Source organism: Glycine max, chromosome 16 (genome assembly GCF_000004515.6).
Source record: "Glycine max cultivar Williams 82 chromosome 16, Glycine_max_v4.0, whole genome shotgun sequence".
Classification (NCBI taxonomy): domain Eukaryota; kingdom Viridiplantae; phylum Streptophyta; class Magnoliopsida; order Fabales; family Fabaceae; genus Glycine; species Glycine max.
In genome coordinates, this window is record NC_038252.2 from 7,398,041 (window position 1) to 7,425,439 (window position 27,399).

The 27,399-nt window shown below is 32.2% G+C and overlaps 2 protein-coding genes across 8 annotated transcripts; one reads left to right on the forward strand and one right to left on the reverse strand.

Annotated features, from left to right (window-relative positions):
• Positions 1–7,928: 7,928 nt before the first annotated feature.
• On the forward strand, positions 7,929–15,428 carry LOC100819016 (protein BREVIS RADIX). The gene is made up of 6 exons (XM_003547678.5): positions 7,929–8,141; positions 9,905–10,045; positions 13,233–13,630; positions 13,952–14,081; positions 14,343–14,674; positions 15,220–15,428. The coding sequence occupies exons 2-6, from the start codon at positions 9,935–9,937 to the stop codon at positions 15,296–15,298; spliced, it is 1,050 nt and encodes a 349-aa protein (XP_003547726.1). The 5' UTR covers positions 7,929–8,141; positions 9,905–9,934; the 3' UTR covers positions 15,299–15,428.
• A 1,878-nt stretch (positions 15,429–17,306) lies between these two features.
• Positions 17,307–26,073, reverse strand: LOC100819558 (cyclin-dependent kinase F-4). Of its 7 annotated transcripts, none has more exons than XM_014768916.2 (20): positions 25,917–26,059; positions 25,475–25,574; positions 24,767–25,027; positions 24,646–24,697; positions 23,975–24,560; positions 23,806–23,884; positions 23,664–23,732; positions 23,484–23,573; positions 23,262–23,400; positions 22,850–22,952; positions 22,710–22,762; positions 22,493–22,559; positions 20,684–20,792; positions 20,356–20,421; positions 20,182–20,250; positions 19,998–20,058; positions 19,785–19,901; positions 18,505–18,536; positions 18,083–18,158; positions 17,307–17,850 (listed from the first exon to the last, which is right to left on the reverse strand). In XM_014768916.2, the coding sequence occupies exons 5-20, from the start codon at positions 23,980–23,982 to the stop codon at positions 17,618–17,620; spliced, it is 1,371 nt and encodes a 456-aa protein (XP_014624402.1). In that variant the 5' UTR covers positions 23,983–24,560; positions 24,646–24,697; positions 24,767–25,027; positions 25,475–25,574; positions 25,917–26,059; the 3' UTR covers positions 17,307–17,617. The 7 variants fall into 7 exon arrangements, with proteins under 7 accessions (XP_014624402.1, XP_040866199.1, XP_014624400.1 ...); XM_041010265.1 differs by having other exon boundaries at positions 17,307–17,832; positions 25,917–26,057; XM_014768914.2 differs by lacking the exon at positions 25,475–25,574 and having other exon boundaries at positions 25,917–26,073.
• Positions 26,074–27,399: the final 1,326 nt, after the last annotated feature.

Genomic DNA, 27,399 nt, shown 5'->3' on the forward strand with positions numbered 1-27,399 from the left:
TATTATGAATTGCTCAATTTATAATACATATATTTTCCAGATTGATCAATCTATAATGTATTTGAACTTAAAAATTACATAGTTTGTAACATATTCCTATCTAGTTGCTAATTTTGCTTGTGCTAGTTGTCAATCGAGTTATTCCAATAAATGGGAATGCCAGTAACAAGCCCACCAAAAGACAAACAATCATTCTTAGCACCCTCCGGCCGCGGTGCCACCCTAATGGAAAAATCATATAACAGAAAGACTCCATTTTCTCTCCCATCCCAATTCCTCAACATATAACACAAAGACTGGAAGCAATGATCAGACACCGACCCTCCCAGAAAATTCGAAACTACAATTCTCACCACGCTGACGTCTCTCATCACTCTCGTTTCTGTCTTGCACTTCACCTCTGCGTATATTTAGGATCTTAATCAAATTGCACTAAAAGTTAGCTTTTGTGTATGAACTTGAATTTATGAAGGGATTGGTAGCTAAATCAGTAAATAGAGGATACATTAACACGTGCAATTTTATGCCTATTTTGACTGGCTATTGTCTTTTAAGTTGTAGATGATCCATTATGTCCCTTTTCCCCTTCCCTACTAAAGTAGCACACCCAAGAAAAAATATATATTCATAAATTACAAGTATATAGAAAAAATATTCGGCAATTGAACATAGCCTTTGCAAAATCGATTTCCTTGTAACGTACAATTTTGCACCAATTCCGTTTCTTCTCTTTAAAGGGTTTGGCACATGAACAATTTATATCTTTTTCTAAGAAAGAGAACCAATGGAACAAACAAAAATAAAGTAGCTTATCGAATGTTTCCCTCTTTGTTCAAAGAACAATTAAGGCACACATTTTTCTTTCTTTTAATAAGATCCATTTTCTTTTATAATTTTCACCCTTTCCTAACATTCCCATCATCATGACAAAACCAAATGAAGCTGAATATTCAGTTTTATCCGTTTTTAGATTTAATTTCCTTTCCTCTCCAACCCTTCCTCACATGAGATAAATTAACAAACAGTTTTTTTTTTTTTTTCCTGAAAGCTAGATCCACCCCATCTATGCAAACCTTTTTTTTTTGTCCCATATCTATCATAACCTCAATCATATTCATCTTTCCTTTTTATTCTTATTCTTGTACCGCTTCAAATGAGATTCGAATTTGATAATTCTAATTGGAGGTATTTAACCGTTAATTGTTAGAGTGTTCCCTTAAGCACAAGCAAGCCCCCTACTAGACTTGCTTTGTTAACGTTACTTTTCAAGGGGTCACAAGGGTAATAATACCACATTATATGAATAACCACGGTAACATCCGTGGGTTCAAATTCTCATCATGCATGAAAATGAGTAAGAAGTTAATAGTCAAATATATCGTGGTATTTAACTCAATTTATTAATCAAGTTGTTTGAATTATTATATAATTTTCTTATACTTGTTTTTGATTCTGAAAAAAAATTATATATGTTATATGTAATTTAGGGGCTTAAGCATACGTAACGTATATATAATTATAAGGTACGGATAGGTTTAAAAGTTTTGTTAAACAGTATTTGCACAAGACAGCCCACTTGTGTCTCTTCTTTTAACATGGTAAATAATGGTTTTTATTCTGGAGCAAGAAATCAAAAGAGAACAACCTAATAGCCAAAGTAATCAAACCCCAAACATTGGAAACAGGGAAAGAAACACTTGGGGATTGAGATTATGGAGATCTACCTTGGGAGAGGATTGCTGAATGGGGAGCTTTATGATCACTTTTCAAAGTACATTATTATATGCATTTATAATTTGCTTTATGCTTGTTCACTTGAGAAAAAACAGAACATTCCTAACGTTAAAAGTGGTCTAATCTACGCCATGCTTTCATGTTTTTAATTTTACCTTTCTTGTGATTTTTGAATTTAATACGCTAATAACGTATGGATTGTGAGGCTTTCAAACTTAAAAGACATGTTGGTAAAAATAAATAAAATAGATGATAATAATAAAAATTGGAAAGGCATGTGTCCTCCGGACAAATGGAATTTGGAATTGAGAAAAATGTTTAGTAAGCTAAAACGTGGAAGGGTCTTAAAGCATAATTGCAATAGCACATATTGGGTTTAGACATCCATTGAAAAAAAAAATCTCAGAAAAAAAAGATTTAATTGCAATTGTATCATAAAAAGAATTATTCTTTTTACCAAATAATTACAAGAAGAATAAATTTCTCTTTACTTGGACTGAGTATAGGCTTTTCTTTGATAACATTTGTGTTTTCTCTTTTATACATAGATTGAAGATAAAGAGATGTGATTTTTTTTTAACAAAGATGTAATTAAAGTGTCGGATATTTTTTGAATACTCTTGAAAACGAAAAAACCCAAGTTGGGAAGGAATGAATGGCTTTGGACCTTGACTATGCTTTTCTTACATAACAAGATCTAGTAAGAACATATCTTTAGCTAAAGCATGCCCCCCAGATTTTGCCACGTGGAATTCCCATTTTCAGATACTAAAAGAGAAGAGAGAGAAGCACCCTAATAAGCCACAAAGGCAAAGATTGTGTCTAGAGAGAGAGAGAGAGATTTGTTTATAGTTTTTATAGTGTGGTTTTGTTGTCCCTCCATTCCAAGCATTCTTTGCTTAAAGAGAGGTTAGCCCATGGAATAATGCAAATGACCGAAAACTGTAGTAGGTTAAAGTTAAAGCACATCATGCAATACATCACTTGTTCACAATGGCAAAGGACCAAAATTTAACCATATGAATCAATTTAAGTGATTTTTTTTCAAGTTTAATCATTGATTTATGGTTTTAGTCCAGAACATCATCTAAATATATTAAATATTAGAATAAAGAATTTTACTATTCCTGTTTGATTTGAACACCATTGTTTTAGAAAAAAAATACTTGGGAATTACTTTTTTGTTTTAAAAAAAAAACACCAAAATTTGCACCCAATTCTGACAACGGGCCATAGCCAGTTGCACACCGTCCGGAGTCCTGACCAAAAAGGTTTCCTCTATGTTTAGTCACTGGTCATAGCCGGTAGTCAGCGCTCTTCTGTCCGGTCACCGTACAAATTACTCTAATACTACTGAATTTGGGTTACACACTCTCTGACTGTGTGCTCATTTAGTCAGAGAAAAGAAAGAACATAACATAGTAACAGAATACTATAGCACAAGAACATACATATATACATCATATATCATATATCATATATTCACCCACTGACCAAAGACCAAGGCACTTTTACTTCTTTGTGAAAAACTTTCTAGTTGTAAGTCGATATTTTTGTTCTTTCCGAGGCTTAAAGATTTTACTTCAACTATCTCTTATTCCAATTTTGCTTTTGGGTAAACCCCAAATTCAGAAAGACAAATTTGGATGTGAATAGATTAATCTTTGCTTCTAGACTAATTATGGTCAGACTAATTTGTTCATCTTCAAATTTGTCATTAAAACTTTGACTTAATTTTTTGAAATTACAATTTAATAGTAATCTCTTTTAAAGAATGTATACTTAAGAATCAATATGACAAACATTAGTGATTCACCCTCTAAAGGTAGACAAGTCAGTGATTTATAAGAATTAATGTGATAAAAAAATACTATCGCGTGCAACATCTTTCTAAGGACAAATTTAAGATTTATTGGCCCAACTAAATACTAAGAGCATCTCCAATGGAAGGTATTTCCATGATTTTTTAGGTTAAGGAATGATTTTCTTGTGAGTTTTTTTGCATTGAAGCTGACATGACAAAGTGAGTTCTTTCATTATTAAAAATAGTTTTTTATATAAGAAACTCTAATATTTGAATTTTTTGCGATTTCTTACGATTTATTACATTGGAGTAAAATTTTATATGAATTTTTTATGAATGACGTAGTACTGCGAGAATCACGATCATAAAAAGATGATTAAGAAACTCATATGAATTTCTTGCATTGAAGATGCTCTAACTTGTATTTCTCTCGTTCAAATTGATTGGACCATACATAACGTAACCTTATCGACCTTGTAATATTTCTTCTTCCTTTTTTTTTTTTTGCCTTTTCTATTCTTCTAGGAATGAATACGCATGTAGAATTCACTGACCAGAGAAAGCAAAGTTTGGTAGAATTCTAGTTCAGCAAATGAGCAGGCACAAGAGCATGTCTTTAATGAAACGTCTTATTTTCATCAGACTATCTCCAAACATTACAGGCACTTTTGCTTGCCACTCGTAAGATGCTTTCTTTTTATTTACCTGTTTTCAGAAGTTAGTCACGATTGGCATGGGAATATCTGTTACGTATACCCATGACGTAGAGTAGATTAACAGTTGATTATAGACTCTTTTTTTCACCCTTTGGAGATGTATACACCGGAGAAAAAAAAAGTGAAGAAATTTATATATGTGCAAATGACATGATGGAAAAAGGGAGAAAAAAAAAGTACAAAGTGAGTGAAATAAGGTTGTAAAAGAATTTGAATTGCATATATTCATAAAGTTGGGATCAACTCATGTGATGTATATTCCTTAAAAACTTTTAATCAGCATTAAGTAATTTATTAAATTAACCATTAAATATTTTTCTTATAAATTATATATTTGGATAGATAGCTCAACTTTAAGTAATTTTCAATAAGTTACTATTGTATGAGAATTTGTCATAAAATTAATTAATTTATTATAAAAATTAAAAAAAAAAAAACTAACAGGTATTTATTTTAATAGTATTTACCAAAAACTTATTGAAATAAGTGAAAAAATTAGCATTTTTAAATTAAATTTTGTTTAGAATTTGAATAATTTTTATTAGTATAATTGTGTAAAATATTTGAATAATTTTAATTTTGACCTTTAAAGTTTAAATTATTTTTGAAGAAACTATTAGAATATAAAAAATTATAGTTAAATTCTATTTTAAAATAATTTTTAATATTTTTTATTCACTTATACCGCAAATATTTAAATAAAAAAAAAAACCCATAGGCATCCACTCAACGAGTACCCACCCATGGGTGGACACAATGTGCATATTCATCCGGCGGGCAGGTAATGGATAGCTAATACTCATGCTCGTTCCATCTCGTTGTTGTCATTAGTGATTAAAATCAAAACTTCAGTTAGATGAAGGTTAATTTTGGAAATAGCTTTATTATATAAGATAAAATTAATTAAAATTTCCTTATATTTAAGATTAATAATACTAGATTTTTTTACTTATATTTGTAACCAAATAGGGTATATAATTATTTGCTCAAGCAATAAAGTACATTAGAACAAATCAAAATCTTTAACTTGGCTTGCTCTTCAATCATGAAAGTGTAACATATGACTAATCCACCTTAATATTGTTAAGCTTTTTTTTTTTCATTTTAGGTTTTATGTTTTATAAAAATAGTTGGAAACTAAAAAATTATTTTATTAAATTATAAATGTTCAATAAAATTAGTTGTATGTTACGGTAATTAAAAAATATAAAATAACAAAAAATAATAAAATTATGATTCATTTAAAAGAATAATATGAAAAATGTATAAATATTTAAAGATAAAAATAAAAGAAAATATAAAAAAATATTTTAAAAAATGTTACTTTAGATAACATATAAAAATATTAAAAACTATAAACTATTAAGAAGCTATTAAAAAAAGTTTGTTTACAAAACAGACAAATAAATTTTTTATCTAATAAAAAAAGCTATATAAGTTATATCTTGATAAACATAATCTTAGAAAAGTTACATCAGCTTGGATTGAGATTTACATAGCAATAATCACAATTAACACTAACAGAAAAAAGAAAAAAAAAGTATACACATCTTTAAATTTTGATGAGTTGACATTACTACGTATCTTTTAAATTAAATTAAAAGTAAATTATTTTTGCTCTTTTAAAAAAAGTCAATTTAAAATATAAATTAGACATGAAATAATAAAAATAGTTTAACATTTTAGTTTAAAATAGTTGTATAATGTCATCTAATCAAAAATCATATATGATGGATTGTGATTCAATGATTGTGTAAATTCTCTAATAAAAATATGTAATCATTTTCTGATTAAATGTATTTTTATCAAATTCAATTCAAAATTAGAGTAGGACCCTAATATTTTGCAATATCTTCCTTCTTTTAAAAGCTGAAAAAATTACCTGAGTTATTTGAATCCGATATTTTATGTATTGTTAACATCTCCAATATTACGAGATGCTATAAAAAAAAATTCCTATGAGATCTTTTTTGAAAAAATGATTAGGAATATTACGTACTTAGCATCATTTAGATTTACCTGTGAGATTTGTTTTCCTAGAAAATAATTAAGTATAAAATTTAGAATCCTCCTTCTTAATACAATTATTTTTTCCTTAAATATTTTATATCATTATCAAATCATAAATTATATTTCCTTAGTATGTTTTAAATTGTCAGATTTTGGAAAGAATGAAAAAAAAAATTATTTATATCATCTTGAAAGTTCAAGATAACATTAAGTACTCTTTTATCAATTATTTCAAGATAACATTAAGTACTCTTTTATCAATTATGCTCTTATTGTTCACCTAATTCTAATTAATTTACACATATTCAACACCATTGTGGAGTAGAAATAAAAGAATAAGATAAAATAAAAATTCTACAACTATTTTATTAGAATTAATTTTTTTTGTTATATTTCTTGATTTCTACATTAAAAAAATCTTTTTTTGACAAATACATAAAAACCATAATAAATGACGTAAAAAGAAATGAAAAGAGTAGTACACAAACAGTCAGTATATTAAGAAAGTCATACTAATAATTTATAATTATATTAATAATATAATATAAAATTAAATTATTATTATTTTGCTAAAAATTTGAATAGTAATTGTCATCTCGTAGTCTCATTGCAACCATTATCCAAGCCGTTCCCACCCATATCATCATTCCAACTACCATTGCAAAATCTTCTGTTGCACAACCCACAATTGTATATACTCATTGAGAAATTATGAAGTGCTTCAGAACCACTATGTTATTTATGGTCTCAATCAATAATATGACAAGTGAGTGAATCATTAAAGATATACTTAGTTATCTAACAAGGATTAATTAACAAGGCAATGATGGTGCACAAATCCTTCATGCATTGCAGTTGGTCTACATTTGTTACGAATTCCAGTTAGAAATTCCCTCAGCAGGAAAATTAACTTGCACTCTCAAAAACACTCACGAATAAGCCAAAAAAAAAAACCTCACTCAAGAGAGAAAACCATCGGGATTTTTTAAGAAGCCCAGTTTTTGAATAGTTTAACGAGCACATTTTATAAAATTATACATTTTTTTTCTATTTTCTTATCAATACAAATTAACTTTTATAAAAAAGTTATAATAGTTGACACACTATTCAATTAATTGAAATGGGTTCTTAAGACCCAAGAAGAGACAATAGTTTACCTTAAACAGTATTTTCAAATTTCAATTTATCTCTCATAATTTTAATTTGAGAAAAGTCCTCAATAATGATCTTTAGTATTCCAATTTTGACCTTATCATTAAGACTAAGCCCCGATGGGATAGTTCCCAACTCTGTCATCCAATACGAGCAAATTTTAATTTTTGCGATTGAAACAACATGACCAAATCCCACCCATTCAACTCTCCAATTACATCAGAGCCAATCAAAATCCGACACGTGTCATGCTACCTACGCACGTTAAAGATACCTCTGTGTGTTGTTGCATTGCATCAGCATGAACATGTGGGCCCTCATGTCTTCTACGCCCTCGACCATCGTTTTTCTGCTGTAAAAAGACAAAAACAAAATTCCTCACTAACGGCTTCCATACTCTCCCCAAACATTTTCCGTCAAAACTAACGTCTCTTGCTAACGCCGTCAACCCCTCCCTCTCCATATAAATACGACAACCTCAGCCTTTGCCTTCCCTCTTCTTCTATGATCTTCCTAATTTTCGGACACCAAATCTAAATCCGAATCCTCGTGCCCGATTTTTTCGCCAAAATACAACATCGCCGATTCATCGCTCATCATCACTGCCACTGCTTCTTCTTCTCTGTTTGGTGGTTGAAAAATGGAAAGCTAAAGCGGAAACCAAGCAAAAAAAAAAAAAAGAGTGAAGACTGAAGAGTGAATATCCACCTTTGTATATATATAAGGTAAGTTTTTATCCCTTTCATTTTTAATATATTTTGCAGTGTGCTAAGGCAAATTAATGGTTATTATTATCGCTATTATTAGCTGTATCTCTAGCACATTGCTATCCCGGGCATTAAAAATGCGTTTTAGATCCCAAACGTTCCGCATTTATTTTCGTTGATAGGTATTAACACGAAGGGATTTTTAATTTAATTAATCCCACACCACAGCGCTCACTCACACGCGCGTTTGAAAAGAGCTTCCACACATGTTGGTATGTGTAAAATTGAGTTCCATCGCTCTCGAATTTTAGTCCTGTGAGGGAAAGCATTTTATTAAAAATAATCAATCAAATTTTTTAATAAAAAATAATCATCAATAAAATTAATAATAATACTCACACTAACTAATGTCATGAAAAAAAAAAAAAAAAGCATGGACACATGAACGTGTGCATGGCTGTGGATGATGATGTTGAGGTTGAAGCATCAGCCAGAGATGTTGTGATGAAGACAAAAGAAGGAGAAGCGGTTGAGAGATTGCTTACTAAGTCGTTTTCGAATAGTAATGACTCTATTTAATTAATTCTGCATTTTGCAGTAAAGCTGGAATAATTATATACTCAATCAATGCACAATTCTCTTCTCTTTCCTTTTGTTTTCTCCAATTCTACGGTTATACCCTTCATTCATTCATTCTCTTTCATTGTCCATTTACCTCTGTTCGCACCTCCGACAAACATTGATTCCTCATTCAAACTCATTCTGTTTTTTTTTCTTTTCAAATCCCAAGAACACGTACCCCGTAACTAAAGCACAGTTTTTTTTCTTCTTTCTCTCTATCTTCAGGTCAGTCAGCCGCTTTTGGTTTTCGGGTGTACCTCGTAGAACGAGGATTGATGTGATTTGCACAAAAGATAAAGAGAGAATCGCAAGAATATTTCAGTCTTTTTTTTTAATTCTTTTATAACTCAATTGTACTTATTTTTACATTTTATATTTATCATTTTTTTTATAATCATCTTACTAATACCAATAAAGTTTAAGTACGAGACGTTTCTGTTTGTTAAACAAATTGAATCCAATTCATACAAACTTATTTGTTAGTCTTTTCTTTTCAGGTGTGAATTTTTTTTTTTATATATTTTTATTTTTTTGGGTGTCAAAAACTTTGGCTTGAATACACTTTTTTTTTTTACAAATTTCTGTGCGGTAAAGCAAAGCAGATAGTATACAGCAAAAAAAGAAAACAAAGCAGATAGTAGTAGTAAGTGCAGTACTCTGGGCATTCCTTGGCTGATTTTGTTTTCTTCTTTCTCTACTTTTAATTATTGACCCAATTTTTATTTTTGTCTTCCTTCTTTAGAGATTTTGAGATCGCTTTCGATCTTGCTCTGATCCCGAGCCTCGTTCTCTTAAGAGACCGCTTTTCCTTTTTCTCTCTTTTGCTCCATACGACCATTCTGTTTCCGCCACGAAAGAAATGCAAAATTCCCTTTTCCTTTTTGTATTTTGCAATTTCTTTTTCTTTTTTTGCATTCTCACTTGTTGGTGCAATTGGGTCTTGATTTTTCAATTTTTGGTGCTTTCATTGGCATTTCTTGAGACAGATAGGCACTGTTACATTCAGTGAAAGTGATTGCCTCAAACTTGTTAGTACCAATTAGGTCCTTCATTACTATTCCACGTGGCACTCCATCCAAATCCATCTAAAACAACAATTATTATTAAAACTTTGTTTAATTATTTGATGTTAATTTAAATATGGTTGATTTGTTGTGCAGCTTTAACATATTAAGGAGTAAAAAAGAAAGATGTTTACGTGCATTGCGTGTACGAAGACGGATGATAAGGATGAAGAAGGAGGAGCTCGCGAGAGTGGCACGCCGAGTACAAAAGAAGCCGTCAAAAGCCTGACCACGCAGGTTCTTCATCTCTCTCTCTCTCTCTCTTCATTCACCCACAATCTTTGCTTTTTTATCTTCTTTTTCCATCTTGGTGAAAACTGAAAAACAAACAAAATCTTCACCCCCCCTTTGGGTACACTCATATGATGGGGGACCACTATTGAAGTATCATGTATAATTTTATGAATACTTAATATGATTTTGATAAATGTCCACTCTTATTTTAGAGTAAATAGTATACACATTTTTTTCAATCATACATTATCCTTTTGATAAATTTGTTGATTTTAATGATACATACATTAAAAGCTTAAAAGTTATACCTACATATATAATTTATGAATGTTTAAGAGCTTGTTTGGTTCTGCGTTTGGAATCACTAAACTTTGAGTATTATTTTGATTAGCATGATTGGCACTTTTATATTAACATGATTTGCTGGAACAAACTTAAGTCTTTATTGATGTTACTTTAAATAACTTATGTGTTGAATTAAAAAAATTATATAAAATAAAAATAATTTGGTTCAAAATTAATTTTACCAACGTTTATTCAAACATACGCTGAAGTGTGTTTGAATTTTTTTGTCATGTCAAATTAAATTTGTATTGGTTTAGAAACAACTAAGCATAACTTCTAAATTTGCCCAAAATTTTGACATGGAAAAATCTGCTATACACACAAATTGAAGACGTGCAACCAACACACTAATATGATTTCGATAAATGTCTATTTTCTTTACAATAAATATCTATTTCTATTTAAGAGTAAATAGTGTATGCAATTTTTTCAATGTTATATATCATCTATGATATATTTGTTAATTTTAACAATGGTTAAAGTTTACAAGTCATACCTACATAGTTTCTAATTAGTTGACAATATAATAATACTATATAGAAATTAAATTGCTAATTTAATATAATTTGTTATTTTTTAATTTAATAGGAAGATATTTTTTAATTAAAATTGAACCGAGTGGCAACAAGTTATTAAGACACGCTTGGTTTTGGACGACGCAGTTTTGTTTTTTTCTGTTCTGATTTTGACTCCTTTTGCTTTTGGGGATGATGGCGTTATGTTCCCTAGCATATACTATTGGTCTATTTTATATTCGTTTATTTAAGAGCTTGTGGGCAAGAGGTGTTGCCATTTTGCTAACCTTAGGAGGTGCAACATGGGTTCATAATTAACAAATCAAAAACCTTAAGGTAGCTTTGCATGAGATTTTAAATATAAAAAACTAACTTGTTACTTCCATAAATTAATTAATTATTCGTTTTTATCCAAAATCTGAGTAACTTGGTTTCCCTGCATTGTTATTTCAAAAGAAAAGCAAATGTCTTGGTCAATTATGCTAAATGCGTAATGAGAATGGCAATAGTGAGAACATGTTCCATATTGAGCATTTGAGTTGATGATGAGAAAAGATTCCTATCACAGAAGGGTCTGCCAAATTCCTATGATCCTATCCCTAGTGTGGCCCATCCTTGAATTCTTGTCGATACAATGTTTTTCAAAAGTTTTCTATTATTACCAATGCAGAAAAAAAAAAAAAGAGAAGCAAAAACCTAAATAAGTGGTGGCCGGGCTCTTGATTGTTTTTATGGAAGAAAAAGAAAACTATATTGATATAAATATTTCTCAATATTTACTTTTAGACCACTAGAGTACTAGACATGATTCTCTTTCTTAATGTCTGCTTATGTGTATGAGTAACCTTCATTTTTGTGCTCTTTATTCTTCCCTGTAAGTCAATGTTATTAATGCAATATAAGCTGGACACTCAACTCTTCACACCAACTATCTCTAAATTAAGTGAAAATTTTAACCAAAAAACAACTGGTAAGAAATCAAAAGAATCTTCTTCAATTAGGAAATGCTTTCCATTAGTGGTAACATAGTTCATGGTAGCATATATGTAAGATTCCTGTAATGGTCTTTCACATTAAGGATTTTGTCATCCACTTGTATCCTCAACCCAAACACCCTCTCCACCACTCCAGCTGTAAAGGTTTTTATTTGAAAATGACCCAAGACTGAAAACTTAGCATCCATTCAGTTTCATCCAAATTTACTTTTAACTTATACTTCAGAAACTTGCACATATGGTTTCCATCTGTCTCCTTCCTTGTGTGCCATTTGACGAACACCCTTCTGTTATAGTCTCTGCCAATGTTCAATGTGCTTATTTCTAAATTATATTAGAACTTTTATTATGGCTTTTTCTCCCTCTTTTGTTTCCTTTGATCCAATTCCAATAAAAAATGTTTTTTTAATCATGGACAATTTGTAATTTGTATTTGCTTCTTCTAGAAAGTAGACAACTAGTTCTCCATCTATACTTTTCTCTTTTCCATATAGTGCATCATCTTTTACACAATCGTATCATATTCAAGATTAAAAGGAAAGCAACAAAGCAATTTGAGTAGTTGGATAAAGCAAGATGCCACTCAGGTGTTTTGAAAGCCTTAACACATTGTTAAAATATAAAAACAGAATTTTAAATTACATCCACTCCCCACTAGAGAGTACTAATTGTGTCAGTAAGTGACTGAAATCCACTTGGACACAGAATATATTATTAGTTATTCTACAATCCCAATTTACAAAAGAATAAAACAGTTTGAACTTTGAAGTTATATGAACTGTAAAAGAATAGCTACTTGTGTTAGGTGTTGACCCAATATACGTTACTCCTTTAAGCATGCCTTTTAGAAATAACATTTGAGATATAATTCTATATTTCTAGTTGTCATGAAATATTTTTATTGTACTATTTCCGTTACAGTTTTCTGATTTCTCTTGTCTCACGTGTAAATAACTTACTAATAAGGTTTTTAACTGAAGTTGTCTTTTGAATATATATAAATCAGTGAAAAAGATTGTTATTAGGATAAATTATAATCTATTGTATTTCACACTTTTTAATTTATGTCCCCAATACTTTTTTTTTATTGTATCACTAAACCTTAAAATTTGGGTTAATTCATGGTTCACGTTAACCCAAATTTTAGTAATGGTTAGTGGTACAAAATAAAGCATAGGAAAGTGTTGAAACAAGTGTGATTTACCCTTTTTTTTATCGATAATTTGTAGTAGAAAAGGCTCATTTATTTATTTTGATATTTTCTATTCTTGAAAAATTAAATGATTGAAGCCTCTAATGCATTGTTGATATGGGTTGTGTTTTCTATATATGCAGATAAAGGATATGGCACTGAAGTTTTCAGGTGCATACAAGCAATGCAAACCCTGCACAGGGTCCAGTAGCTATAAGAAAGAACATAGGCCATATCCAGATTTTGATACTATCTCAGAAGGGGTTCCATACCCTTATATTGGAGGTGCAAGCTCAAGTTCAACACCTGCATGGGACTTCACAACCTCTCACTACCCTGGTGGAAGATCTGACCCTAGATTTGCTGGGGCATTTGGCGGTGACCGCACGCCGAGAGCACGTGACTCAACATCAGTTTGTGATGTAGTCTTAGAGGATGAGGATGAGCCTAAGGAGTGGATGGCACAGGTGGAGCCAGGGGTTCACATTACCTTTGTGTCTCTTCCTAATGGAGGAAATGATCTTAAGAGAATTCGCTTCAGGTATAGTAGTTATAGCAACTAATAATAATTCACTGATTTCAGTTACAACAAGTTTAGTGTTAAAATGTTTTCTAGCAAAACATCTTTATGATGGTCCCCAAAGTAATAATTAATATACCAAAAATGCTATGCTTGCTTGGCAATAAATATACTTGACAGATTAAAAGATTTAGCTGAAATGTGGAATTGAAGGTGTGAAAAGAATGTGTACCTTAGACCTTCATATAAATATTAAACAAAGCATATGGGATTTTTAGTTTTTGAGAACTTAATTATCCTGTAGGAGCAAAGACTGACAATACTTAGCATTTGAATTTGAAGCCGAGAGATGTTTAATAAATGGCAAGCTCAAAGATGGTGGGGTGAGAATTACGACAGAATCATGGAACTTTACAACGTCCAGAGATTTAATAAACAAGCTCTTAACACTCCTTCAAGGTCTGAGGATGAGGTAATAATCTACATTCATGTAAGAGCATTATGTCCCCTATCCATTATATCATATCATGTAAGAGCATGCTTTCATAATGACTAATTTTGACTATACAATGGTCTTGATTATCTGTAAGTAAATCAATTTTGATTATTCATGTATGATTGCATGGTTAAGCTTAACTCCTCACATTGTATTTAGAAAGACGGCAAGTCTTGATTCATTTTTCACAAAACTATTATTGTATTCAAGATTAATCTGTATAATTTGTTTGAACAGCAAAGAGATTCTTCTTACTCAAGATTGACATCTGCAAGGGAAAGCCCCATGGCCTCAAACAAGGATTGGACGCCGAGGAGTCATTATAAGCCCTCAGGGAGCAGAGGATATTACCCGTCTGAACCGTTGGATCACGGTGGAGGTGGTGGCCAATACCATGCAGGGCCATCTATGGAACCAGCAAGGGATACCACTGCTTCTAGAGATGAGCCTTCTATCAGCAATGCCAGTGAAATGGAGACAGAATGGGTAGAACAAGACGAGCCAGGAGTTTACATTACAATCAGGCAGTTAGCTGATGGAACAAGAGAGCTTAGACGTGTCAGATTCAGGTACTATACAATGCATCTTCAAAAACATGTTCCTTGTTTATTGTTTTTCCTTCACAGGGAAATGATCCTATTATGATGAAATATACACAAGAAATGAAAGCATGAAAATAAGTAATCTTAACAATTTTAAGTAAAGGAAAATGCTAACTAATGTCTTAAAGTTACATGTTAAGAATTCAGAGGTATAAAGGATTTTTTTTTTTATTATTGAGAAGTGTAACAACACACTCTTGATTTCCAATGGAATCCTTCAATAAAAACTCTGTTTATTTCTTTAACCAATGCCCTTAGCAGGACTCTTAAGTTGAACAAGCTTCGTTGTATATTCAAGATTTATTCCTCTCATCTTGGTGTTCTCACACACAAATGCATACAAATTTCATTAAAAAAATTCAACTTATTAGTCAACTCTATATTCCTTGAAAAAGAAGTGGAAAATTCAAGATGGGTCATCACCCATTTTGAAGGGTGTACAAAAGACTTTTGTGTAGACTTTAGATGCATGTTAGGTTTTGAGTTGACACTTTCTCTATTAATGTTTTCAGCCGGGAAAGATTTGGGGAGGTGAATGCAAAAACTTGGTGGGAAGAGAACAGAGAGAGAATACAAGCTCAATATCTTTGAACTTTGAAGTCACATTTTCCTAACAAAAAGTGGATCTCCTAAACTGGTGGAATCCCCAAAATTTTGTTTCCTAGAGAATGTAATGGTATGACTCCAGATTATGGAGTGGAGTCAGTTCCTATACAGAAAAGAAAACTTGACTTTTCCCACCATCGGTTATGGTCTCTGGTGTTAAATTGACAGTCACATACAAGATAGTGTGCAAATCAGGGATTTAGTAGTTTTGTGGTGACACTCCATTTTTGCCAAGGATCAGTCGCCATTGGATTGGGAGGTCTAATCTTTATAATTGCATATCATCACATATATATTTTTTATCCTCCTAATTTTTCTAGTCTTGCTTTCTTTTCGTTTTGAGGGATACTTTTTTGTCATCATAGTTGCTGTTACATTGATTTATTACCATTTGTTTATTTTTTTATCATTATCTCCCAAGTGGAATTGTGTTGTAGCTCCTTACCAAATGGCTGCCTTTTTTTGACGTGAGATTAAAGTAATTTAAAAGAAATGCACTGATATTCATTAGTGCATGATTCTAGGCTCTCATTGAGCTAAGCTTTTTACAGAAGAGAGTTAATGAACCATTTTGGCAAGTGTGAAGAAAGTGATATTATGCTACCACCCCACGAAATTGAGAGGGTTGCTTGCCATTACCAAGAGACAATTACGACCTAATGGTGAATGCAGTTATAATGGATTACACTGAGTTCTTTAGTTTTGTTTGGATAAACTTTTTCATAAATACTTTAAAAAAAACAAATTAACTTTATTGCATAAATTATAATCAACTTGTAGTACACTTAACTTTGAGTTTAGCTCCACAAGTTTACCTTTTGGACTGATCTAAAAAACTAAAATTAAGTCCTTCCAATTCCTTCCTTGAAAAAATATAAGGACTAACTAAGTAGTTCTAGAAAGATTTTGAGATAAAATAGTCCTTGAAAATTTTTCTCTGTTGGACGCATTAGTCCTTCTATTAGTCTGATTCAATTATTGACAAATTAGTCTTATATAATTATAGGCAATTTAGTCTCTAAAAAATATGCATTTAACTGAATTAGTCCTTCAAAATTATGCATCACTAGCAAATTACTCCCTCCATTCCTTTTTAATTATCAAATTTTTGGAGAATTTTTGTTTATATCTATCTTTTGTAATGTTCAAGATTACATTAATTATTCTTTTGATAATTATACCCTTATTTGTCTTTTAATATTTAATTAATCTACATGCATTTATATTGAAGTGGAAAGACAAAGCAATAAAATGGAAAACCCAAGTGTGGATAAAATTAATATTGATTTAAAAATGGAAAGTTTCGTTCTTCAAATTTGGAAAGTAATAAATGTATCTTTGATTATCATTTATGTACAAATAATAACGACGTTTTCAATCAGTTAACATGATAACTTATTCTTATAACAATAACGATAATCATTTTCAATCCATAACTAATATAGCTAAACACGTGAATATAAAAATAAATAATTATGCCAAAACAAATATATTACTAGACCACTTAAACAAATCTTATCCACAAGTTTATTCTTACAACACACTCAAGAAACATCAGTCTACTACTATTTACACCTCCAATTAGTGTCAATTAGACGAGATCCCAATTGAAAAAAAAAATATCAGGAACCAAATTATAAATTTTGTAGAAGTATGAGGAACTACATATTAATTTAAACTTGTATTTATTTGCAGTATATAAAATCTTTTGTAAAATACTTTAAAATAGTAAGTTCTAAATATTAGTGGTTGTTATAAAATATTTTGAAAAAGTAAATTCTAAATATTGGTGGGAGGAAAGATGAAATAGTATACGAAACATTAGTAATGGAAATTTGGAAGTAAGAAACTGTAACTTGAAACATTCTAACTTTTAATTTAAAAACTGAAAAAAATACTATTTACATTAATAAATACTATTCCATATTTAGAATACATTAAACAATAGTAGTAGGGAGTACTTTAGTCATTTTAGTCTGCAAGGGTGGCAAAGTTAGAATTAAAAACATGTCATTTTTCCCTTTATGTCATTACAACCTGCTGAGCACTCCACATTAATGAAACTACTATATACGAGACAAACGCATCCGCACAACTGTGTAGCCAAATGTAAAACTGACGTATGTTCCACAAAAATATATCAAACCCGTAATAGAAACAAAAATCATCACCAAACTCATCAGGGCAGGTGCAAACCCATATATCATTCATCATTAGAAGCTTCGTATTAGCACACTGAAAATATAGATCATATAAGAATTCCCCAAAGTCCAAAGTCAGCAAATACTTCTTCTCATCATCATCTCACCCGGCAACTTTTCTTGTCAAAGTTCTTTCAGTTGGAATTTGTTGTCCGGACCTGAGCAAGTTTCCAGATTCAGAAATCCAATTGACTCCAGCCTTCATGGGAGGCGGACGGGTTTGTCCCAAGGACAGTCTTCGAGTACCGATTGACATATTGACCAACTTCTCAGCTGTTTCTGAAACCCCACGTGCAGTCCTCCCCTTGTTTATAGAAGCTGCCAAACAAACATAACCTTTAACCTTATTTCTAGATTATTGAAGCCCCTAACACATCTCAACAGTAAAAACATAGCTGCTTCAGGGACCAGTTAAACATTTATCATGAATGAATAACGGACTTTATGCAATGGTGCCTAATGATTGACTTAAAAGACAGTGGTTATTATAGGACCCATATTTAAGTTCTTTTTTTTTTTTAATCCTATGAAATTTGAGTACCAAAAAATATTGGACAAAATTGCTTACTTGGGCTGCCTTTTCCTGGTAATCGATATTTTGATTGTTGAGTAGTCTTCAATGATTTCTTGCTCTTAATTCCATCCTTCAGAAGAAACAGAAATATTAGCAAAATAAAATTAGAGAAAAAAAATAATTTATGGGTGAACTACATATCAGTCCAGTACAGTAACACAAAAAAGGAGCCACTCTATTGAGTGAAAGGGGAGTTTAAATTGTGAGATCTCGAATATTTCTTAACGGCCAGCACCAGATATTCAACGAGTAAAAAGAAGGCATGGTGGGCACCAGATATTCAACGAGTAAAAAGAAGGCATGGGAGGGCAACAGATACTCAAATGAGTAAAAAGTAAAAAGAAGCCATGGGTGGGTAGGGTGAGTTAGTAAGCAAAATAGAGTAAGGAAAAAAGTAGAAATCTGGAACGACTCACCTCATTTGCCATATCCAGCTTCCTTTGCACACCTGTAATGTTTAGAAAGGAATGAGTATCATGTTCTGTTCACATACCATACCACACATCACAGTCCAAATATCTTGGGTATATCACAGATGATTGGGAAACAGGAGAATAGAATTTCAAGAAAATGAATAAAATGGAGAAATGCATCTAGGTGTCGTGTAACAAAAGTATCACTCAAGTTTAAGGAAAATCTTTACCGCACAGTATGACTTGCAATATTGAACAGAGGACTGAATGCTAGGTAGTAAAAACCCACCAATAAAAATAAATAACTCCACATCAAACCTTTTGATCCCTATAAAGTCATGGATCATGCTATCTTCTTAGTTTGGTCCTGGCTGAAGGCTAAAGAAAAAGATTTCAATATCAGCTTCAACCATTGGTCTTCCAATATATCGAATTCCTTTGGATAGTTTGACTGGGCTTTCATACTATTGTTATAGTAGGGTGGGTTGTTACTTTGGAGGGCAGCACTTAGGTGCCTTGTAATTTCTATTTCTGGTACCACTGGTACTGGTTTGCCTATTAATATTATATATATATTTTTTGCCTTCCAAAAAAAAAATAAAAAAAAATAGATGAGTGTGGACACACAAGACAAGACAAGACATAATTAGGAATAGCATTGGAAAGCAAGTTGGGATAAGCACCTATTGTGTAACTAAAAGATGGTAAAATCTCCATTAAGGACTAAGGAGTAGATCCAACATAGAATAGTCCGATAATTGGAGATAGAGGGAGACCAAGAAAAGCCATAGGCAAGACCATTAAAGATTTAGATTTAGACAGTTCATCTATAGGAATTTACAATATGACATTATGAGATGTTTGGTCCGTAGGCTATTGATGGTTGTTACTGTGTTTCCATCATTGAGATTGTTAGAAAATAAGTTATTATATTCCTATTATACTAGGCTACTGTTCTTCTTTTTGTCTTTTTGTAAGCTATTCTGCTCTGTTCTGAGTTTTCTGTAAAAAGCTTCCTTTGTAAGCTAAGTTTGATTTATAAGAGAAGCTGAGTGTTGGGAAAACACTCAGGAAGTTTCATCCAAAATATCCCGTTATATTCAAGTGAGATATAAAGTAGCAATTTAAACAATGTATTAATATCTGTTACAGATTTCCCAGCTTAAACACCAACAGATATTTCTAACCATAAATGAATACTATGCCTCAGATCTACAGATCCCAGAATAAAAAATATGCAGCATGTATTTAACCTACAGATGGCTGAAACCCAACTATATCACCTGAAGCTATAGAAGCTTGTACTTTTGGGGAAGTAAAATTGTTGGTGATTTTTGTATTAGGCAAAGCACCAGAGTATCTCTTGAGGCCCAGCCGATCCAGTGATCCCCTGGTCCCAGCTGCAACCAGAAAGACAACTAGTTTAGGATCACCTCCAATTGAACCGTAGGTCATTTCTTATAAAAAAAACAATATAAATAAATTAAGTTACAAACCAGATGGTGGAGTTCTGGTTACAGCTCTGGTGCGAAGGGATGGAGGGATGTAAAAGCAACTCTGAACAAATTAAAAATCACAAACATTAAAAACCTACTTGTATAAAGCAAAATATAGTTGTGATTAAATGATAGAGAAAAATTTAAAAACCTGATCCTAAGTATGGATTAGTTAAAAGACAACCTGAAAAAAAGGATGTTGAAGAACCTCTGCTGCAGTTGGTCTCTTGCAGGGATCCCATGAACAAAGTGACTGCAAAAATAGAATTCAAACGGAAAAATGAACACACAACAATCTATTAGTGGAAAAATGGGGAACAGGAGTAAACTGTAAAGTAATAAAAGTAAAACTACTTACCGTCACAAGGCTGATTGCATCATCGCTTCTGGATGGGATCAGTGTAGAGAGATGTACACCAGCAAGCTGCAGAATTTAAATAAAAGAAAGTATTTAACAGAAGACAGTGCCCATCTTATATCTTAATATACATAATATCAATGGAAAACAATAAAAGGGGCTAGAAATACTAAATATAAGACTCTGAAATTATCAACCACACAAGTTTAAACAAATAAAATAGAACATTCTAAATTCCTTCACATGCCACACCTTCTTGCATAATAATTAGTAGCTAGCTCCCCAAAGCAGACCATAAAAAACAACACCCAAATTAAGAAAAGCTAACCTGTGGAAACTGATAGTTGATATCCCTGGCAAGTTTGAGTCCATCTGCCCAAGATTCAGTGGTTGGACTACCTAGCACACTGCATATTTTGTAAATCTCATCTGCTTCACTGCATGTACACAGCCATAATGGAACATGTTAATTTCCAGCCCAGTCACTAAACAGGATGTTTTAGACCACTTTTATTTGCAAAATAAAAGTGACTACAATTTGCAACAAAATTATTTGCAAAATAGTATTCAATCATATACATGGACATTGTAACTTATTCAGAGCAGTGTTATCAATGGCGGATGGCAGAAGGCTGAAATTTCACCATATAAACATGACATTGCAACTACATGGCAAGTCTCCCTTCACAAATTTCTTATGGCAGTTGGCAAAAAATCCACCATACCATTCCACCATGGCTGCTATTTAACAACACTGATTCAGAGTTGTTAGAATTGTAGGTTTAGGGCCTAACTCAACCCTACAAAACCGGCTTATAAGGTAAGGATTGCTCCCCACTTATATACTCTATCTTGGCACTATCAATGTAAGGTGACCACAATTAAGTTGACTTTCCAACACTCTCCCTAGCGCTCAAGGCTACCCACCTAGAGCATGATAAACACAGGAGGCCCAGCAATGGATCAAGGATAGGCTCTGATACCATCTAAGATGTGGATTTGAGCCTAACTCAACCCCAAAAGCTAACTCAGGGTGAGGATTATCCCTCACTTATATTTTGTATTTTGGCACTATCTCTAGCCAAGTGGGACTTCAATGCGCCCGCTTTTGCCCACGGCTACCTGCCACAATGTTGGACTTCAGCACACCCCTCTTTGCCTACAGCTACCCGCCATAACTAAGGTGAGCTAGGGGTGACCCATAGTAGTTAATAGCGGGTCGCCACTCCTGAAGGGTGCATCGCATCGCACCTCGATGTCACGGTGGTCACGCCGCTTTTCGTGATCGGAATCACACAAAATCGTGGTGTTTCGCGACTGTCACAGCTGCTACTGCAAGTTTTAAGGTTGGGGGGAAGAAGACAATTGAAACAGCTTCGTTTAAGTTAATTTTTGGTTAAAAAAATTATAAGTAAAACATTGCATTTTACTTTCTCTAGAAACAGAACTTTATAACCCCCACCCCACTTTGACCAAACGAACCCCCCCACCCCTTCAACACCTTAAACGCCACCCTCCCAACCCTACCTCTGCACAACCCTTTTCCGGTGTGCCGCAAGCGTCAATTCCAGCCACTATTCCAACGACAAAGTACAGCCCTTCAACAACCTTTCTTTCTTCTTTTTCTTCCAGCTTCCTTAGTTCTTTTGAACTTCAGCAAGTAGTAACATGGCTTCACCCACAGAACCTATTAAGTTTTGGAGATGCAAACAATGATTATTTTTCTGTTTTGGTGATACTGTGAGAGGTTGTTATGCAGCTTTTTCTGTTTTGGGAAACTTGGTTATTAATCTTAATATGAATTGTTTAATTTTAACGAGTTTTTCTTTTTTTTTTTCAGCGCACACACACATATACATCTTGCAAACAAATGTACTTAGGGATCAAAACAGCGGTCATCCCGCTACTGCTATCCCGCTATAGCGTTTTTGGACGGGGGCCACCACGCACCACTTTCCGCTATTAACTGCTACAGGGTGATCACTATTAAGGTGGCTTTCCAACAAGAGTGAACCCAGGAATCAAAGATTTGTGAATTCCTTAATCAATATTTATTGGTTTTATCCAACTAAAAATACAGTCATATGGGAAGTTGCAGAAGTGGAGAGAAATGGAGACTAGAGAGGGAAGTTAATACCTGGAACCGGGGAATAGAGGACGGAGAGTGAACAACTCAGCCATTATAGCACCCATTGCCCACATATCTGCAGATGAAAAAAAATGTTAAACTTATAGTACTCAACACTTGTCATTAATTCATCACTACAAGAAATGCATTGTCTAGACTCTAGACCACAATCTTTTGGAAAACATAAGTCACCATAAATGGCAATTATTCAATATCAGATGCTTACCAACTTTAGAGCTATATAGATGGGACTGAAGCAGGACTTCAGGAGCACGATACCTAATCAGAGGTCATGAAAAATTAAATACATATAACATAGTGCATTATACATTTACAATAATAAAGTATTGAGTTGACAAAACATACCACCGTGTGGAGACATACTCAGTATAGGGTGGTAGTGAACTGATCTCTCTGGCTAGGCCAAAATCAGCAATCTTGATGACATCTTTGGTGACCAGCAAGTTTTCTGCAAAACAAAGCATACCTCATGTCAAAACAGCAAAATTTTGCAGCAGAGTAAGAGAAATGTACAATAGACCAGGTATCTAATCTGAATTTGTCTCATGATATTCAATTCAATTAAACAGCAAACTGCATTCAAAATATATGTTTTGAAATAGATAACAAAATGGAAGATTTTATCAATAAGAGAATAAAATTCTAGCAACATTATATTATATTATATAGTATATACATTCCATGCTATATAATATAAGTGAAACCCGATTATTTCATCATAAACCCTAAACACAATTGCACAATGATAAACAAGTACCAGGCTTAAGATCACGATGAAAGTATCCACGCTGGTGCATGTAAGCTAAACCTTGGAAAACTTGAAAACACCAATTTCTAACTTCATTTTCAGAAAACAGCTTTTCCCTGTTTTTCATAAGTTGGTACAGGTTGTATTCCTGCATTACCCAAAATTGACTTAAAACAGTTAGTATTAGGTTTTACATAAGCCACCAATATGCCACAAAATCCAGACACTCACCATGTACTCAAAAACAAGGCACAGAGTGTCACATTCTCGTATAACTTCCTTCAGCTTCACAATATTTGCATGATTCATTTTCCGTAATGACTGCCATAGGAGAAATTAGAGAATAAATATATGCAGAAGCATATAGAATGTGAAAAATAAGGCTAAGGAATACTGAAAAGGATGCAACACCTTGACTTCTCTCAGGTTTACACACTCCTCCCAAGAGTAATATTTCTTTTTCATTTTCTTGATTGCAACCTGTAATATTAGGACAAATTAGAGAAAATACAAAATGCAACTTCACGTATCATTCGACCCAAAACATACTTACAACTTCACCACTTTGCTTATTAATGGCTCTCCAAACACTCCCAAATGTTCCATCACCTACTTCCTTAATTAACTTGTACCTGTGTTCAGGGAAGGGAGAAAAACCTTAAGGATATTCAACAGTAAAAAGAGGGGTATAGCAATTTCAGGCTTCTGAAACAAATACTCACCTCTCCATTTTCCCACAGAACCCAATGCAGCTCTTATTCAAAAAGCAATTGCAAACAAACAAAAGATAGATGGCATTTATCTCTAGCAGACGATGCCAAGAAATGTGTAGAAAATGTCAACAGATATTAAATTGTCCAGCAAATTCTGCCGTCAATTCTCTGTCATGGCAATAAAATAAGAAACATAAACTTTCTGATGTAAGGGCAGCATAGCCTTATTATTTAATAGATCCACAGCTTCGTAGTGGTAGCAGGATGCATGTGGTAGAATCAAACAAGTCCTGGAGAACATACTAACAATTCCCAGGTCCAACAAAAAATGATTGATCAAAGCAACATTAATCTTCAGCTAAATTCATCATGACCCAAGACTTGAGGACTTCAATAATATCCACTTCATCTAAGCTACATAGATTTTTCAGAATTTTCTGGTAAATAATATTTTGTCACCACCAATATCCATTAGAAGCAACAACACAATGATGGTCAATAAGTACTGTCTGCACTGTTTCAATGCAATCGCTTATCTAATACTTGAGAAGCAGGCAGCATCCAAAATTCACACATCAATTTATATACTTCATCCCTGTAAAACAAAGAGGTTGAGATAAACTTTAGTAAGTTAAAACAGTTGTAGGCGATATACAAGTGTTCCCTGAAGGATCTCTTACCCCAGAAGCGGATCTTTCAAATGTTTCAACTTGATGTTGAGTCAGGAATGCACTGTCAGAGGATAACTTGTTAAGAAACAACACTTTCATAGGTTTTAGCCAAAGACAAATAAGTTCTTACTTGTATATATTCCCTAAAGATGCAGCACTAGTCTCAGAAGAAACAAGCATTAAGTACAATGTGCTGATCATTAAAGTAGAACAGAAAACTAGGTGCAATTAGCAAAGGAAACCAGAAGATAATCTCCAAGGATGAAGAACCGGCGATCAAGTACTTCTTGGAATGAAAGCAACCAATTCTGGAAGCAACTTGACAAGAAACAAATTCCTTCCATGTCTCAAAAAATATAACAAGAACCTTAAGATTCAAACCCTGATCACCCTACAAAAAGAGAATATGGCAAACCTAAGATTAGAATAATAATCTAGAATGTATAATGCAAATTAAATAGTATGGGCAGATCGAACATAATGCACTACTTTGCATGTTTAAAATTGATATTAACAGCACAGACAGAATGTAAAATGTATAATTAAAAACACATTCATAATAATCCACAAAGCTAGATTCCAGACATCACCACACGCCAATTCACCTAGCAAACATATTACAGACGAAATTCCACAAAGAGCCTCAAAGTCGAACAATTGTTCACATAGGACAGAGAATAACAAGTTTGATTCCACCTCAAAGACTAACCGATCTCCAATCTTTAACTAATATCCCAAAATAAAGTAAAAAAGAATCATCAAAATCCAATCCTATGAATCCCTAAAACATATCATAAAAACCAATCACATTCTCGGCAAAGGAAAGAACGATTAGTACCATTCGAATCAAGTCAGAACGCAATAAACCAGATGGTTCATCACGCGCCAATTCACTCAACAAACAAAGCGCCCATTAAATTTCGTTCATGGCATTGAAGCTGAAAACCGCAAATAATAACCTTCAGACTCGGTCAGAAACACAATAAAAACAAACCAATCTCGAAACGAAACCCTAATTATTATTAACTAATTCCCAAATACATCAAGAAAACCAAACTAAGCCTCCTTTGCAAAATCCTACAACAGAGAATCAAAACCCAAATCGTGAAATGACAACCATTCCACAATCGATAAATAGGGATTTTATTTATATTAAAAAAAATCTGACAATTTCAAGAATGCTCAACAAAGTTTGCAATGATAATAACGGAATCGAAGCATACACGATTGCAATTGAGATCGGATCGGATCTGAAACGAAGGAAGAGAAAAAGAAAAAACCTGAAGTGGTCGAAGGAAGAGGACCGTCACGAAGGACGGGAAGAGGTGGAATCCAGAGTTTCCCTCTCTCTGTCTGTGTCTGAGACAGCAAATATCCAACCCAATACCAATAAAGTCAATATTTCCTATATTTCTCACCTTCTCCTCTTATTTTATCTCTTCTTCTATCACACCAAACTCCCAATATTTCTCTTTGAGTAAAGTAGACTCCAATATTATAAATTTTATTACTGATATTTTAACATGTAATAAGATAAATATTTATTTATCTATTTTTAAATATTAAAATTATATTATATTTCTAATTAAAATTCCTTAAATGTATAACTATATTTTAGATTTAAATTATTATATAAAGTTTTGTTAATTATTGATATTTAAAAAAACATTTATATTCAATTTAGAGATAGTGAGAAAATATAAAAATATAAAAAAATAGACAATTAAAAAAATCAAATATGCAAATAAAGATAATAGGGTGGTAGGCTGGTAGCTCGAGATGGCCCAGAGAAAAATAAAAAGTATTTTTTTTTGCTGGAAAATGTTTATATTATTTTGGAAGATATAAAAGAGTTAGATGGTTAAAGAGAAATAAAAAGATAAAAGATAATAAGTTTAATTTTTTCTACTAACAAAATTAAAATTTTATCAAATTAATACTTACAGATAAAAATATTTATATTTCATTAAAAATCAAAACATTGATACAATTAGGAGTAATATTAAATGTGTGAAAACTAGCAAAGAACCTAGATGCTCTTGCAAGAGAGAGTGAGTGTAACTCTACAAAGATCATTTTACTATTATTTATATTAGTTTTTGACTCGTGCTATGTGCGGGGTTAACAGTTTGTTTATATATGTATAGGGTGATTTTTATATAAGAAAGAATCATCCAAAAAATCTAGGTTTTTGTTGAATTATTTATTATTTAGTGTGACATAATAAATCAAACATTTTATTTGGTGTATACATTTCCATGGATAATTTTACCTTTAATTTTTAATTGTATTCAAACACATCTTCTTAATGTGAAAAGCTTTAATAATAAAATAAAATGCTTTTCTGTTAAAAGAACAAGCTTTATCTCAAAGTCTTATAATGATAATTGTTTTACATGTTAAATTATGTATTGCATTTGATAAGGCTATGCTTATGTTTAACTTATATATCTAATATGCCTTCAACTTTTACATTTCCACTTGTTTAACATCATAAAAAATGAGAGATTGTTAAGTTAAAAAGATATTTATGTCTTAAGACAAATCATGACTCCTAATTATTTTAATTAGATGTAAATAAATACAAATAATAAATTAAAATTTGTGTTTGATGCATCATCATATTATGTTTTGTGAATATGCTTTTGAAGTTTCAGACGATAGCAAGCATAAGTTATAATATAATACAACATTTAAGAGTAGCATTTAAGATTTTCATTCAATATTCTATGTCTCAGATTTTCTTTACAGAAGAATTCTTCT